The following is a 16,800-nucleotide window of genomic DNA, read 5'->3' on the forward strand; positions in this document are numbered from 1 at the left end:
CATGTGTTTTATCGGACTATGAACGAATCTGATAGAAGATAGCTTGAGAAACATAAAATATTTTGGAAAGAAGCACGTCATATTTGGAAATTATTGTTTATAAAAAATGCATGCGAAATATAAAATGAAGATAACAAAGACAGCCGTATATTTTGTTTATAAAATCGAAAAATATTGGTTTATATTCGCCCAATAATTCTTTTGTTCTCTGTTTGAATGAACTAGACCGATAATCATTACGAGAAGGCGTCCTTGTTTGCTAGGTTAGTCAAGATATCTTTGTCCGCCTTTTATTTCATATCACTTAACGAATTTACTAAGACACGCCGCGCTGGAAGCCTGGGACGGACACGTCACTGCTCGCTACTCAACCGAACATGGAGGCATGAGTGAATGTACATATGATCCTTAACCAATAAAAGAGTTGACCAATACACGGGCAGTTCTTGCTGCATTAGCCAACCTTCTTGAGAGGGTTGGTCGGGACGTCAGTACTATAAGCCAATCAGAACGTGAATATTACTCTTCGTGTGCGGTGATTGAGCGTGCTCTTGCCCAGCCAGCGCTCGCCAGGCCTAGCTGTACTGGAACCAACCAATGGGAAGACAGTTCAGGAATGGGCGGGTTCTTTTTGGTGGATCAGTGGTTGATGTGTAGCAACCGAATGGGGAGCTGAGCTGTGCTGAGAGGTGCAGGTAAGGAGGAATGGCAGAGTAGATAAATGTGTTGTTGTCAGATGGTGTAACTCTCAGTGGTAGTTTACTTTGACCCAAAACCAGAGGTAGAGCAAAGTGTCCAAGCCGTTGACTCAGAGCAGCTCGCACTGAGTGACACTGACCTCCCATCCATGCATCCCGTACTACTTGCTCCCTTCTCATCAAATCCTGTCTAGACTATCCTGTAAATGTATCCCTCCTCCAACTGCCTGAAAGAGGAAGTGACTGCATTTTCTGCACCCACTGTGGCTGTACAAGGCTTTCTGTCCCCACCCCTGTCTATCCTGTGCCACCGATGATTACACTGATTGTGTTTTCCCACCCGATTGCATCCTTCTGTAAGTGCACCCCACGCCTGCCTAGAACCACTTATGAGTGCAGCTTCCCTGCAACCACATTTATGTTCCAGCAGATTGGCGATTTCACCTTTTGTTTGTCTACCCTTCGTGGCTGCTTACAGTATGTGGCGGCACCCATTCAAGAATGCCTCCGTGTCTGCTTCGACAGCCTTTTTGCACCCATCCATTTGTAACCTTTTCATGTTGACACACATCTGTGACGACCCCTCCTATCTGAACCGCCATAACAGTACCGATCTCTAACTCCGTTTCCTATCTGACTTAACCTGGCTGTGACTTTATCTCCTGTCTGTTTTATCCTAGATGTTACTACACTCCCCAGACTACATGCCAGCCCATTTTAACCCACCATTGACTGCACCTCTGTCAGTGTGCTCCCACGTGTCACTGCTCCTACTTTACTGTCTGCACCTTCTTTGCATATCAACGCTCACCTATGTCTGTACCTCCTGAGTAGCACGCCTGCTACTCAACCCATCTTGCCCCGGACCCATTTGTAATGCTCCCCCTCTTTTCACATCTCCTTCCTGTTTAAATTCATATGCAACCATGCTGCCTTATAGTGGCCAACTGTCCGTTATCACTAAGCAGGACACTTGATTGCATGGAGAGTTTGGAGACTCATCGCGTGCGGAGAGATAATGAATGGCATCCGATGATATTTGTTGTGTGGCGATGGGTCTGTGAATCACAAAGTTAGTTTTGGAGGTTTCATTCCTTTAACACCTCTGCTAAATCAGGCCCTTTTAAAAGGCATAACTCAGTGTCATATTGTGGGCATCAAGTGTGTTTACTGTGTCCTCCTGTATATAATTTTTAATCCAATTACCACTATCTGGAGTAAACCTTGAATTCTCATTACTGCCACCTTTGGAGACAGAAGTTACCACCATGAATACCTCTGTTATCCAAATGGAATGAAATTGCGGGAAGCCTTTAAACACCAATGGTAACAGTATCCACCCCACATGGCCCCACAATCCAAAAGAAAAGTGCTCACAGTATACTTCAGCACTTTTACCATTACATGAAAATATGGGGAAACACGAAACATGCACAGAGAACGAGAGCTATAAATAAAACACTTTGATAGGTTGCATTAGAAGAGGTCAATTTCACTTGAGTGGATATATACTGCCACAAGTTGTGATCCCGTGGCTATGTTTGAACCATGGGACTAGGAGAACTTGCATCTAATCCCCACTTTACTTTAGCACAGTGACTTTTCCCCGTGAAGTCGCTATACCTTGCTGTTGGAATCACTACCACACAAGTTGTGGTCTAGAACAGCATTTACCAAACTGGGATGCGAGATAATTTCTGGTGGATTGCAAAAGTGCAAGCAGTCATTAAAGATGCTTTTGAATTCCGTGTACATCTTGTTACATTTTCTGCTCTTTAAAGACAGCTCAAATGTCAAGCTGTGTCTTCTGACAGGTTGCTGCTTATTTTTTTAACATGGAGATTGGTGTTTACAAACTCCTCTCGCTTTGCAGTCAGAGAAAGAAAAGTTAAGTGAATTATCTAACAATCTTGCAGGAGTTCAAGGAGAGTGACAGGAAAGGCAGTAGAATGTAATTTTTGTAACGCACAACAAAATGTTAATACCTATAAATGAAATGTGCATTTAGGAAAGCAAAAATGAAGTACATTGTTCAGTAATTATGACGTGTGATGGAAACAAGGATTTACATATGATCACAATAAATCAAGATTTGGTGATGCATATAATAAACTGAAACTCGATTTCCACACATTTTCATTTGTGTGCACTATAGTTATGTCAGTAACGTTTTCTCTGCAATTTTATTGGCCTCTCAGTGACAAATGTGCTCTCTGTAAATGGTAGCACGTGACCACATGATGCTTTAGTTACATAGAAAATCGTCCACCGCATGTCCATTCAAGCCAGGTGGGTCATAAACGTTTGTTGTTGTAAAAATTAGGCCCTGGTTTTAAAAAGTTTGGGAATCACTGGTCTAGTAGGCTATTTGGAAACTGTTGACCCAGGATACATGGTTCTTCATACCAGCCTCCCCATTTGGCCAAATTGTGAACTATTGGACGATCAACTTTTGTTAATTAAACATTTACAGTGGCAATAGAATTAAATAAACTTTATTTGATCTATAACAATAGACCATAAATGCACAAACAGGCAACAAAAGGAAAAAAACGGTACAGTATAAAACAAAGAAGTGAATTTCATTACGATAAAAGGATGATTAAAATGTTGTGCATTTCCTAATAAAATCCGAAAAGATGGGTGAAAGGAAAAAAGCCCGTTTATGATCTTGTGTGCAATTTTGAATCACCCAAATTTCTCTACAGACCTCGAATGACATTAAGAAGCTATGCACAGCAATAAAAAACAGACGTATAATTAATTAAGAACCACATGATGTACATTTAGCAATACTTCTCCAAAAACACCAGCCAGCCCACTAGGTAAAAAAAAAATCGATAAATGGTCCCCAGCTATCTTTAAGAACACTGACATAGTTTAATCAGTCGCAGCTAGCTCTAAGTCTAATTGCAGACCTCGAAAAGCTGAGGACAGATAACACAGATTCCCTGGTAAGCATTTGCAGAAAAATAAACCCGGGCCTGTCTAAAATTGCACTTCATTAAAATGGGGATAAGATAGGATTTTCTAGGGACCTCATAGGAGCTACAGAACATAAGAAAATGCATCATGTCCTGTGTAAGTTTCCCGTTGCAGCCACAGGAAGGAAGACTCTGACTCCTATGCCCCCCAACCCCCTTTCTCGGGTGGGTCAGGAGATAATGGAAATGGTCTAACAAAACCTGGTCAATAAAAAAACGATTGTGGGGACTTTCAATCCAGAGGAGATGGGGTTCAGTTGATGGTGCGGTTTTTGGAGGGAAGTATCCACGCACAGTTGGCTTTGTCAGCTCCTCAGATTCCCTATCCAGCTGCCGTTTTCAAAGAAAGTTCCCCTTCACCCAACGTCGGTCTTTTCTACACATATTCTCTGAGTTGGTGAATTAATCGACCCTTCCCAGGTCGGCAAAACATACATACTTGAGCCAGGGATTACAATGGTAGTGATCCAAGGCAAAACGGTCAGTTAAAATTTCCTCCCTGAGCCACAGGTTCATCCACAATGCTCGGGGGTGGTAAGACAGCCTGTCAGAAAAGCCAACCTAAGTTCTTCATTGACTATAAGAGAGGAGATACCCTACGGGGGACATAGGAGATATTTAAAAAAAAAAAGTGTTTTCAACGACTTGGAGTTCCTCGTGCCCCATATAGCCCCAAATCTCGCTTCCGTAAGTTACCTTTGTGATGCACTTGGCCTTGTAGACCTTTAAGAGGGCCCCAATAGAGCTATTTCCCAGCCTGGCAGCAAAGTTGAAAATGGCAGAATTGGTCCTAACAAAGTCCCCTTTTTTCCTGTTAATAAGGGAACGCCAAGGTATGGCGGCATCAAAAACTACTCCCAAGTATGAGAATACATCTGTCTTAGGAACCAGCAATTATTGTTCACTCGCGAATCCAGCTGCTCCATAAAATGTACAAATGACTTCAAAAGGGTTTGCAGCCTCCAAGCAGTCCTGGCCATGAGGACAGTGTCAGCATACAATAATAATGGGAGACTCTGCCTGCCCGCATGTGGGCAGTCGGTGTTTGTCTCCACAAGGGTTTGCTCCAGGTTGTTGATATGCATATTGAAAAGAAAAGGGGTCAGAATACACCCCTGCCGGACCCCTCTCTCAATGGTCAGCTGGCGGGTGACTCGCAGGTCCTTTGTATATCGGTTAAACACAAGTGGGGCTGCTCCTAGAAAAGTGACCTACAGGTACTTAAACTTGCATAGTGAGTGTAGACATATCACAAAAAGTGAAGGACTGGCCTCACACACCACCTGGTGTCATGCTTCATCATTGGCCTTCCTCGCCTGACGACAGGGATGCACTTCTAAACTAAGTGGGGTCCCGTGAGTGGTGAATGTGATTTAAAAACCATTACAATTGTCAATTCAATTTTTAATAAGGTATGCAACTGTATGGTATTAAAAAGGTGTATGGTGATTTAGGTAAATTATTCTCCCATCACCGCGAAATATAAGGTCAATATGTTTCTGCCTGGTGTCCCATAGGGGTACATGGCATTCTTCAGGACCTGTTGTAAAGTGGGCTCTGTCTGCCACCTGGTGATAAAGATAAACCACTTGGTGGGGTGTCAGATATCACTCCGCACTGTGAGGGGGCTCCAAGTTTAGCCTGTGAAAAAGATAAAAAAGCACAACCGGAAATTGAATGTGTTCCTTGGTCACTTACATGAACTCATCCAACACCACACAGCTTAGCTTGCGTGGTAGAAAAGCGTGCGACACGTGTCAATCATACGTGCGCGTGATTAAAAGTTTTGGGAGAGGTCTCTATCACATCTTACCCAAGAATCTTAAGATACGTTCTCCATGGGAGGGGTGGGGGAAGACCCCTCTAGTCACACTCTGAAGGGTTAAAAGACTCAAACCAAAGTGTGTTTGTCAGGTTTTAAAGTCACATAGAGTTCAGTTCAAAAGGGGCTCTCAGTAAATATTTTTAGCGCATCCGCCCTCATACCACACATTCCTTTGTATATCGGACCACCGCCTTGGTATCACCATGCAGGTCCCTCAAAAAGTTTACGATGTCTGGGCTAACTCCAATAGACAAAAAGGTCTGCCAAAGCTTCGATCGGTTGACAAGATTGAATGCTGAAGACAGTTCCATGAAGGCGAAATAAACAGTGCCGGCATGCGCAACAGTGTACTTGTACCAGATACAAATTGAAGCTTTGGTCCACTGTGGATCAACCCGGCTGAAAACTGTATTGGGTATCGGACAGGATGTTGTTGTGCTCAGCCCATGTAGAAAGTCTATTGAGGATAATATGGCCTACCACCTTTACCACTGAATCATGTAGTGAGATAGGGATAGCACCTATTGTTATAGGCCTATCTCCCTTTTTAAAAAGCGGTACAGTTATGGATAAAGCCCAAGAGGCCGGGCAGCCCGATACTGCTGCGGCATTAATAACCGCAGTAAGGGTGGGCACCCAGTTATCCATTTTGGCAATGTAAAGTTCTGGTATTTCAAGATATGAGCTCTAACTGAGATCATGTACAGCAGAGTAATATTGTCAGACCGATGTCTAGGTAGTACACAATAACATAATAGCGTATGGTAAAAAGATGAATTTGTTTGGATGTTAACAGGGATATGGCAGTGGGGATAAGCCGCATTTCGAAAGGGTAGGCTGAAGAAAGTTGTTGATAGGTTGGCTGAAAGTCAAGGCAGCCATCCCTTTGTTGTTTTAATACTAAGTCATATTCACAAAGTTCCCCCAGATTATTTCAAAGATGAAGTTTGGTCATTAACTTTATGTAGTAGGCATTTTTATCCTACCAGAATCATTTCCTTGAACAATTCTGTATGTTGGTAGGGCTACTGGTTACTTTCAAAGTTTCAACAAACAGAGTTTTTATGAATGCTAGTGCATCATCTAGCCCGGTGTGCAGTCACCCTTGTGTAGCTTGATATGTAAAAGTGATCAGAGAGGCTGATACTAGAAATTGGTTGCCACAAGGCTCCCTGATTGAAGACCATATTTGGGTCTAGAAATGGGAGAGAGATGGACAGGACCTTTAAGATAGGTAGGATGTCACGACCTCCCTGTCCACATCACCAGCATTTTCAATCGGGGCTTAAATTAGCTAAATGTAGTCTGTTTTCCCTTATGAGTTCTAAGTACCACAGCTGTCGCAGTTGTGTATAGTAAATCAATAATGGGGCAATATAACCTGAATTCTCCCCATAACCCTAAATTGACCCCATATTCAGAGGTGAGTCTTTATCAGGGGTACGTTAGGAAATAAGTGGGAAGCCAGGCTGGACTTCACACAGTGAAATGGTTGATAGTATCTCCACATTTGCAAGGAGTTCAGTATGAACAAACGTTTTTCTGTAGCTTCATTTTACAGAATCTCCCCCTGTGACAGGCACCTCCTTATATCATGTATGGGGCGTAAAGACTCAGAGTGGAACACATTTCTAGGCTTCTCAAGCTGTCCCGTGGAGTAGCTTCAATCGTTCTGAAAAATGTTTTTGATTCTTAAGTATCCGGCAAAAAATCAGGACATTTGGCATCCAGCAACATTTTCACTGCGTGCAATGGTACAGCCCATTCAGAAGCAGAAAATGTATGATTGGACCTTTACCCTGCTCCATCCAACCTGTGACGACACCTACTGCCGGTTCTAACCAGTGACTGTCCATACACTCATTAGTGACTTAATCCATACTCACATTCGCTTTGATGCACCTTCACAGAATGCTGCAGCAGCGAGATTTCACCATTTGCCCATCCACCTGAGATGTACTTTGTGCATGTTTGCATCGACCTCTAATTACACTTTGTCTGTGACTGCACCTAGTTATACTTCCTCCATCCACTTGTCTGAGCACACTCTGTCAGCCTGGAGCACAGGAAAATCATTACCTGCCTTAATGCACATGTGCCTGCTTCTCTGATATCAGTGTTGTAACACCGTTATCACAGGTGCATTGAAGCAGGCAATGATTTTCCTCTTCTCCAGGCTGTCAGTGTCTTAAGAAACTGGCGAACACTCCATAATTTTGCCGAACCAAGTTGAACTCCAGACGAATCTGTGCTTGAGCAGATCACGTTAGCTATTATAGTCTTTCAAAAACCCCTTTGTTCTTTACAAATACCTCCCATATCGTGCAGTAATACACCACTAGATCAGTGGTAATTGACGTTTTGACTTCTGAAGATGCCCACTTGATCATTAGCAGAATCTGGGGCCCCCAATGAGTCCTTACTGGAAGTTGGGGATCACGGCCTAGGCAATTTCGATGATTTGAACCACAAAACAATACATAAATGATGAAATATTTTATTTAATTAACAAACCAATGTAACAAATAAAATCGAAATTTTAATGGGAAGGTAGAAGCTTTTCTAGATATAATTAAGTCCACCCATCGCCTACATTATTTTCTTTTTGATATACTTGCACCTCTTCCATGAATCAATCTGGGTTTACACGCTTCACTCTTAGTCTGCAATTTCAAATTTCTTTACATTTACAGAACGTTTAATATTTCTCTATTTTACATTTTGCTTCATTATTTATATACACCTTATTAATCTGTTATTATTTAATTTTCTAAGCAGTCGCAGACCCCCTGAGTAGGCTTTGCAAAACCCCAAAGGGTCCCTGGACCATAATTTAGGAACCACAACCATTTTAGACTCCACCATATCTCCCCTTTCCAGGTCTGTTAATAAAGAGGCGTGAGTGTCTTTTCTCTAGCTGTGCATTCCCTAATGTAGCAAACTAAAGGAGCACTGGAGCTTCTAGCTTTGATTGTTGATATGAAGTAGCTGAAATTGTAGGTGAGGTGTCGACTCCCTCCTTCCTTACTGATGAAAATTAAATAATTGTAGTGGGGGCAAGCAGTGATGCTACTTGAGTCTCAGGGGTCCGATCTGTGCCATTTGTTGAACTTGAGTTGGCAATTGGTTGGTGGCCTCACAATGTAGCTGGGAGGCAAGGGAGATTTGTAGGAGATGCTTGCAATGTCTGAGTGGTCTGAACTAAGAACTGGGGAGATAACCAGAGATCATTCGAGCTAGGAGTTGAAGCACTGGAGCCACAGTCACATCCTGAAGAGGCAGAAGTTTGTGCTATGAGCATGGAGCATGAAAAAAAAGTGGATGATGGTGAATACAAAGTACTTTGCTTTATGAAGAGACATCCCCAAATGTCGGTAGAAACTGGTGACTGCAGGTTCAAGATTGGATACAGCGCTGGAAAACTGGATTAGGGGGCCTAGAAAAATGAGCCAAGAATGTGAAGATGGCACAAGGGACCTTTCCTTCATTGTAGGGGTGTGCTGCAGCTTTCATAGTTTAGCTGCAAACTAGAGTGGAAACCTTTTAATGTGCTTCTGACATACAAGAGGATGGCAAATACTTTGTTTAAAAAATGTAATGTGTAGTGAAATGGAGCTGGGCTGGCAAAGGAGTTGTGAAAGAGTCCCACGCCTTTAAACTAGAGCCCTCTGCAGCTGGCCCAAAGATGGGATTAAGGGTAACCACCTTAGACAGACTGAAGGATTCTGAACTTAGAAGTGAGGTGTTAATGAAGGCTAAGAATACCAGAGCATAGTGTAATGAGCAGTGACTGCCGTTTTCCGTCATTACAGTTTTAATAAAAGGGAAAATAACTGTTTATCGTATGAAAGTACTTTACTTGGCAAGGCATTCCGATCACAGAAGTTCAGGAGGCATAACCTACTTGGAGAGGGAGAATCGTCCATCTCTTTAGTGTAGATGAAAGAGTGCAAGACTGGCAAATGGTAACAAGGCTGCGATATGGTGGTCATAGAATTGGATTTGGTGATTGGGAGTGGACCGCAAGCTATATTGTTTGAATAATGAACACTGGAGAAGTGTTTGGTGGCATGGGAATGACAGGACTGCTTTGTAAGTCAAATGGTAGAGCAACAGGAGGGGCAGGTTTAGGTCAAAGCATACAAGTCTGCATATTGCAAGTACAACACTTCACCTTCCCAAACAACTTGCCCACATAAACAGTACCCCATTGTTTTAGGGGAGGTTTAGATTACATTTATAATTTCCAATAGAATAGATCAAATATTTGTTCAGACTATTGTTGTAAAACTAGGGTAAGTGAAAAAAAAAGTTGATATATGGACCAGTGTTTCTCTTGTCCCAACTCTAATTATTTTTGTCTGTTTTCTTTTCAGTCTGAACTAAGGTTTATTTTGCTTAACTGTAGTTGATTGATTCTTTATCATATGTTCCACAACTTTATTCATTTGTGCATCACATTGTGTTCTCCTTAATGTTCTTGCTGATATAACGTTTGTATACTATGTAACACGTTGTCCTCTTTTGGGTTTTAGGTGTGTGTGTGTGAGTGTGTGTGCGTCTTCGACCCCAACCCGCCCTGTGAAAATGACTAGATTAGGATTTCTACGTCTCTCCTATGAGAAACAGGACACCCTCCTCAAGCTCCTCATCCTGTCTATGGCAGCAGTGCTATGTAAGTATTATGAATTGATTTACTAATTTTAAACTGAAGTTCTGCGTATTGGTTTATTGGGATGTTAGTTTTGGCATTTGAACACTTGGTTTCACAACATGGTAGCAGAATGTGAATTATGTGTATTAATTTTAGGGGTAACAGAAGAGTGATGGGTGATTACAATTTGTCCCTCCTTTCGCATCTTGATTTACAGGCAGTGATGAAGGGATTTCCAATTTTACACTTAAGAGTGTTTAATTTAGTTTTATGGTTCTGAAGAACTAAAAGTAGCGAAGGTCTCAGATCAACGAGGAAACTTGCACTGGAGATTTGGCAAACCATTTTAGCAGAAGTTCCCATTAAGCTTCTCTGCTTATTAAATCCATTCCCAACTCCATTATGTTCTTAATGGCAAATGAAGTCTGGTCATAATGCACTGAAATATTGTGAGTCACAGCTTATTGGCTCTCAGTATTTGCAAATAGTGAAACATATAGTGTTTATTTTTATCTGGCGGGGTGCAGGGAACACAGATGGGGTTGTTCCATCAAGATTGCTGTGCCCTGTTATTTTTCTCCAGATATTTATTAGCTCTTGAATCAGTGTTCCCAACTCCAAAGGCAAAATGCTATACATTCGAGAAGTTTGCCAGAGAAACACCATTAAAGGCAATCTACTTAAATTGCAGTTTAGAGATGTCTGGAAAAGCAGAAGATTGCTGTTAATGGTAGTCCTTAAACTGAGGGCATTGATACAAGTAAATATGTCCAAAAACAGAGACAAAAGTGAAGAAATGTATTCATTTGAATATTGTCATTATCTAGTTAAAGTGATTTGCTATATAAAGTAGATAAGTTGCTGATAGTGATCAGGTAAAGGGGTAGGGGCTAGCACTAGATGGGTTATTAAGAGTATTTATGTCTAAGTAAATGTTGTTTAAATTTAGATTTGAAGATCCACAATATGGATCTAGTCTTGTATCAATGGAAAGCATGGGATGATCGGGTAAATGTAGAGATCAGTTAGATATAGCGATCGGGTGAAGATGATCATCGAGATAGCTTTTGGTGGGTTTATGTGAGTGTATTTAAGTTTAGTTAAGTGTTTTATTTTGATTTTTTTAAACGTTTAATGAACTAGCATGTAGCGCATGCCTTCTATCAATAGGAAGGACCTTCTATATTTTGGGTGCCTTTCCCGTAACTTACTGTGTCTTTGTGGTTTTCTTTTTAAAAACTTGTTGATTTGAGAAGGCGTTTGATTCTCAAGTTAGGTTTGTCCCTATAGCTCCAGGTATTATGAGAGGCAAGTGGACTGATGTGGGAGAAGGGCGAGGTAAGAAAGGTGGTGTTGGAAGTTCAGGTTAACTGTTTTATGTCGGACAGGGAGTTTTATAGTTAAACTGAGCTTTGAGGGTTAGCCATTTTCGAAATTATGGGTAGGAGTAAGTTTATCAATGTCTCTTATTTTACCCAAGAGGCCATTCTGGTTGCAGAGTGGAAAGTGGCTTTCAGAGAGGCAAGGACTCAATTAGGTAGTCTGATTAGAACAGGCTTCTCTGAGGAGTAGCTCGTGTGCTACTGGTAGCTTTCCCGTGAGCATCACAGCCTGCTATATTACAAGCTTTTGCTTGGTTGAATTACTATGTGTATCATACAATTGTAATACATGTGTTCATGATGAAAATATGTTTATTTTCAGAACTCCTAAGCTGATGTTTTAAGAAGAATGGTTGGATTTCCAATATACATTTAAAGTTTATATTTGAGTCCTAATTCATAATGTGTTGTTGAGACTTATTACTAATATTATCTTAGTTCCAAGGGCATTGTAGCTGTTACTGTCCATTTTTTAACCATGTTGAGGCAAATCCATTTGAACATAACTGCTGGAAACCCTGTATAATGCTGTGAGGTGATCACTGCTGGTAATTTTGCCTTGGCCTCTTATGTAATCTTATCTGACTTGGTCACTATGGCTACACTAAATTAGTATCTCATTTTGATAGTCATTAGACATAAGTAGCTCTTATTACAGAAAACGTCGGATACACCTGGGCTAGAAGGTCCTTTCCTTATTCAGTACAGGATAGCACAAGGCCCTGTACAGCATTTTCAAATTTTTAGGGGGAATGGAGTTCATGATGTTTAAAAGCTTTTTTCAGTTGGAATTTGGGGCAAGCCAAGTGATTTTGATTTGACAGTTTTAGGAGAAACTTTAATGTTGTGAAGTTTAATCATTCATCCTTGCAGGAGGACCTTGGAGGTGTTTGGTGACAGTAAAACAAATGCGTGATTTTTTTTTGTTAATTTTTTTTGTTGTTGTTGCAGAATGTGAGTTACATCTGTGGCATAAGCTTATGTCCGAGATGCATTGAACATGTGCATCCGTGTTTCCTACAGGTTCAGTCATAGGCTACATTTGCGTGCTGTCTGTATACTGGTAGAAGTAGATAGCCACTTTAGAGAACTTTTCCCCTGGTGGTTTGATGAGGGTGCAATGACTAGCCCTTGTGAGTCACAGAAAGTCATTAGTTGGGGTTGATGGTGAATCACCAGACTTGATACATTGACCTCTCATGGCAAAAGTAGGCTTCAACCAATTCAAAACCATACGTTCGATAACCATTCTGTTTTTGAATGCAGGCCGAATAATTTTATAGTCTTTAATGTAGCTTACATGTCCATAAGTACCAGAATGCAGTGTTTACCTTCATCATGGAATTGAAGTGAGTGGTGTAAACTTTTGAGCTCTATCCATATGCGAAGCCAAATGGATGTAGAACAGTCATCTGATTTTCCAATGTGAAGTCTCCAGCTGCGTTGCCTTTCTCTTTTCTATAGTTTAAGTAAGGAAAGGAAACACTTTAATGAATAGGTCGTTTTCAAGGTTGTTCAGGGCTGCATTGGGGTTCTTTCCCTAAAGTAACTGACATGGCCTACTTTGAGAGAATCTTGGAAAGTCCATTTAACCACTAATGACAACCAGCCATGTGTTCTTGGGCATGCTCCTCAGCAATGCATGTTGAAGCAAAATGATGGGTTGGTGTTGAAGATAATAAGTCTTAAGTCCTGTTCTGAAACAGAAATTAAACCAGACCGTGGAGGCGATTTAACATTCCTTGAGAGATAAGGCTAGCAAGTACCAGAAAGGAGGGCTGAGCAGAAATCTTTTCTGTGATCGCCTGCATTTTCTGAATATAATGTTTGGTGAGCGCTTTGCAATCTGATATTGTAAAGGGATTAGTTATTTTGCCTTTTGATTGGTTCTTAACCATTTTAAACACATTTCAGCATCTGGTTATTACATTCTCTAGTCTGTGTCAGAAAAAAACCTCGATTTCACCTGGAACAGCAGTTTTCCTTTTGGTCTATATAGAGTAGAGGATAGAGGGAGATGATAATTTTATAAAGCGCCTTTTGTGTGCCTGAACTGACTTCCTTTGTGTGTTAAATTCTGTATGAAACCGTGTGCAGTTGTTTTGAAGTTTTTATGTATGAATTTTAAGGGGACAATTCTGTAGAAAACCTAATGCATTTAATCATTTTACACTGGCAGTTGTTTGGAGAGATCAGACAATGGGGACCTATCGTTGATTGTAGAAGTAATGAAGTCTAATAATGTTTAAATCTTGAACTGTAGTTGGCACCTTCCTTTGGTAGGCATGGCTAGGGGGAGTTTTTGTAGAGGATATAGAATTGATCTGACCAGTCAATTAGCATCAAATTATACATAGCTCTATGTTTGTCTTTGGTTGTCACCAGGTTATGGATGGCACCCTTTATGTCGGTGGAAAAAAATGCAATGCTGCTTGCAGTTGTTTTCCTAGATGTAGGCTTTGAATTATGACATGAATGTTTTTGACTTGTTTCAAGGAAGGTTAAATTATCAGAGGAGGTCATTTTTGCTGAAAGATAAATTGGGTTGTCATGAGAGCCATAAGTTAATTCAAGAGCAGGTTATTTTGAGAAAAAAAGGTATGGTAGGGGAGATGGCGTATGGTTTTGGATTGGATTGGATGGGATGTTAGAGCCAATGTCCACAGTAAGGACATGAAAGGTTATAGTGGCAAGAGTATTAAGCAGGAGAGGGATTCTACGTAAATTAATGCTACTCCCTTCTCATTTTCTCAGTTCTGTCAAGGTTATACATATCATGCAATTTGCTGGCAGTAATCGGTCAAAGAAGAATTTTGAGAAAGGGCGAATTTTGTCTGTATGTGCAAGTCAGTCATGGTATTGTTCAGGGGCATGGCAGCGATTGCTGTGGCCTTAGCAATAGAAGACTGAAATGGTGCATTTAACATCTTGTGGTCACCTGATGGGGAGGCCAATTTGTTGATGCTGATGTTACTTACATTGTTTAAACATATCGCTATAGTCTTTGCCCAGTTGCATAGAGGGGTGAAGATACTAGCGATGCACTTTGCAACCTGGTCTGAGCGGTTAGTGGTGTAAACATTGGTCAAAGAATCCTTCATAGTGAAAGTGAGTGGGTGACTCTATCTGTTGAGAGATCACTAAGGAAACTATTGTGATTAAGTGTTTCTTCTGTTGTAGTTGGTGTAGTTACAGGGTTTTTGTGAGTTTTTGTATTTTATAGTTCAGGAGATAAGGTTCAAAATGACCTTCCTTTTAAGCAAGAATTTTCAGGATAGTATTTTTCATGATGTGTGATATCCAAGTTAGAAGGGCTGGTGTCATGATGTGGAGTGTAAGCGGGATGGGACCTCTATTAAATAGGAGAGGTGTGAATCTCTGTTAAACAATAAATTATCTATATTATATAGATTATAATGATATATTAAGTAAATAATGCAGGCCTGTAAACCCATTATAAGCTGTCTCCATGGAAGAGTTGAGTGGCCAGGCATACACTTTGCCTTCAAGTAAGGGTTTCAGAGTAGAAAATGGTGGTGTGTGTTTGAGACTTATGATTATTTTTGTATGGGGCTCTGATGTTCCTACAATCATTAGTACATTCAATGTTGCCAATATGAGATATTTTGAGGACATTTGGTGTTTCTATACTCTTGTATGGCATTGAGGTACCAGCATTTTCCTTGGTGGTCATTACAGGAGGGTAAGGTTGTGAGTATTCGTCAGTTAACTTGAGGTGGTTTAGTGTGGTGGAGTTCATTAGGAGGATACTGGGGGGGGGGGTTAAAATTGTTGGGTACATGTTTACCATATGTAGCATGGTTGTGTCAGAACTGGTGTTTATATTTCTAAAGTTGTTGAGTAATGATGGACAGGTTTGAGCAACAACAAACATTAAAAGAACCGTGTTTACTCTTGTGTGAATTAAAGCCATGGTAGAACTTTTGATAGATACATTTATAAAGGAAAAAACTGCAATTTGCACACAAAGTGAAACAGTAGTTTAAACTATTGGCTAGATTTTCTTGATTCTAGATTACATGTTCTAATGCTGCATGATTAGATTACTTCTGGATATGGGGTTAAGAGAAAGCATAATTTGTTCATCAGAAATTTGTACAGATAATTTTTTTTTTTTAAATCTCTCTCGCGAAATGTTAAAACAAAGGGTGGGCAGGCTAGAAACACCCTGACACCCTAGGCCTCTGTGGGGGTCTGCGCAGGGACCCACACAGAGCCTAAAAAGTGTATTTAAATTAAAAATAACATTTTCGGTGGGAGTAAAGCGTCCTCTTGTGCTTCTTTAATTATTGGCCCCGGGTTGGTCAAGCCCCGAAGAGGCATCATACAAAAAAGGAAGGGGTGCACAGGCCCCTCCTCCTGAGGCTTATTCTGCCCAGGGACAACCACCTCCCTGGAGCGTCTTTATTTTGTCTGTGGGGGGGCCTCTCTGACCCCCGCAGTCCCTGGAACCACCACTTACCCAGAGGTTTTCTCAAATGTAATGCATGTTGGGCAAAATTGAAGCAAGGAGGGAGGGCATATAGCCCCTCCTTCTGGAGCCATAGATGGCCCTGGGGACCGCCACCCGCCAGGGCTGGACTCTGTCTTAGGTTGCCCACCCCCTGGGACCTAGCTTTTTGCTATGGCGTGGTAGGATCGTTACTGCTCCCGCCAAGCCATAGCAAACTGTGTTCCTTTTTGAGCAAGTGAGAGCATATTGCTCTTGGTTGCTCAAAGCAGAGCACAATTGCTTTGAAAGAGAGGGAAATGCATGTTAGCAGCTCATTCTGTCAAAGCAATACTAGCTCCCGCAGGAGGCGGGGAGCCGGCTGGGAGCGCTGGAGCCTTGAGTCCCCAGCAGTCCCCAACAGAGTGGGTGCCAAGTCCCCAGGGGATGGTGTTCCCAGGGCTGAAATCTGCCCGGGAGGGTGGCCTCTCAGCCCCCCTCCCTATAAAAATAAAAATAAAAGGATAATCATTTTAAGGCTGACCCAAGACAAAAATCGGCCTCCTCCACAAATAAATAAAGACAGGCAGGTTGCCAGCGACCACACACCTTTTCTCCACCACTTTACAAACGCACCTCCTGGCGCAGTGCGGTTTGGGGAATGACGTCCCCTTCGCTCCAGAGAGTCCTTGAAGCCAACAAGCCCTCCTGTTACCTCCAGTAAGCCCCACAGAGCACGAATGCTGAGAGGACTTCGGAGGCCACACCCCCTTTCTCCACCACTCTGCAAACGTGCCTCCTGGCTCA

At 41.6% G+C, this 16,800-nt stretch overlaps 1 protein-coding gene across 1 annotated transcript in view; it reads left to right on the forward strand.

Moving 5' to 3' along the window:
- Positions 1–561: 561 nt before the first annotated feature.
- STT3A (STT3 oligosaccharyltransferase complex catalytic subunit A) overlaps positions 562–16,800 on the forward strand; it is a 145,783-nt gene continuing 129,544 nt past the window's right edge. The window contains exons 1-2 of the mRNA XM_085647394.1: positions 562–695; positions 10,043–10,182. Coding sequence (XP_085503520.1) covers positions 10,095–10,182 — 88 coding nt within the window. The 5' untranslated portion in view covers positions 562–695; positions 10,043–10,094. The remainder of the gene's footprint in view (positions 696–10,042; positions 10,183–16,800) is intronic.

This window comes from Triturus cristatus, chromosome 3_2 (assembly GCF_964204655.1).
Source record: "Triturus cristatus chromosome 3_2, aTriCri1.1, whole genome shotgun sequence".
NCBI classification, from domain to species: Eukaryota; Metazoa; Chordata; class Amphibia; order Caudata; family Salamandridae; genus Triturus; species Triturus cristatus.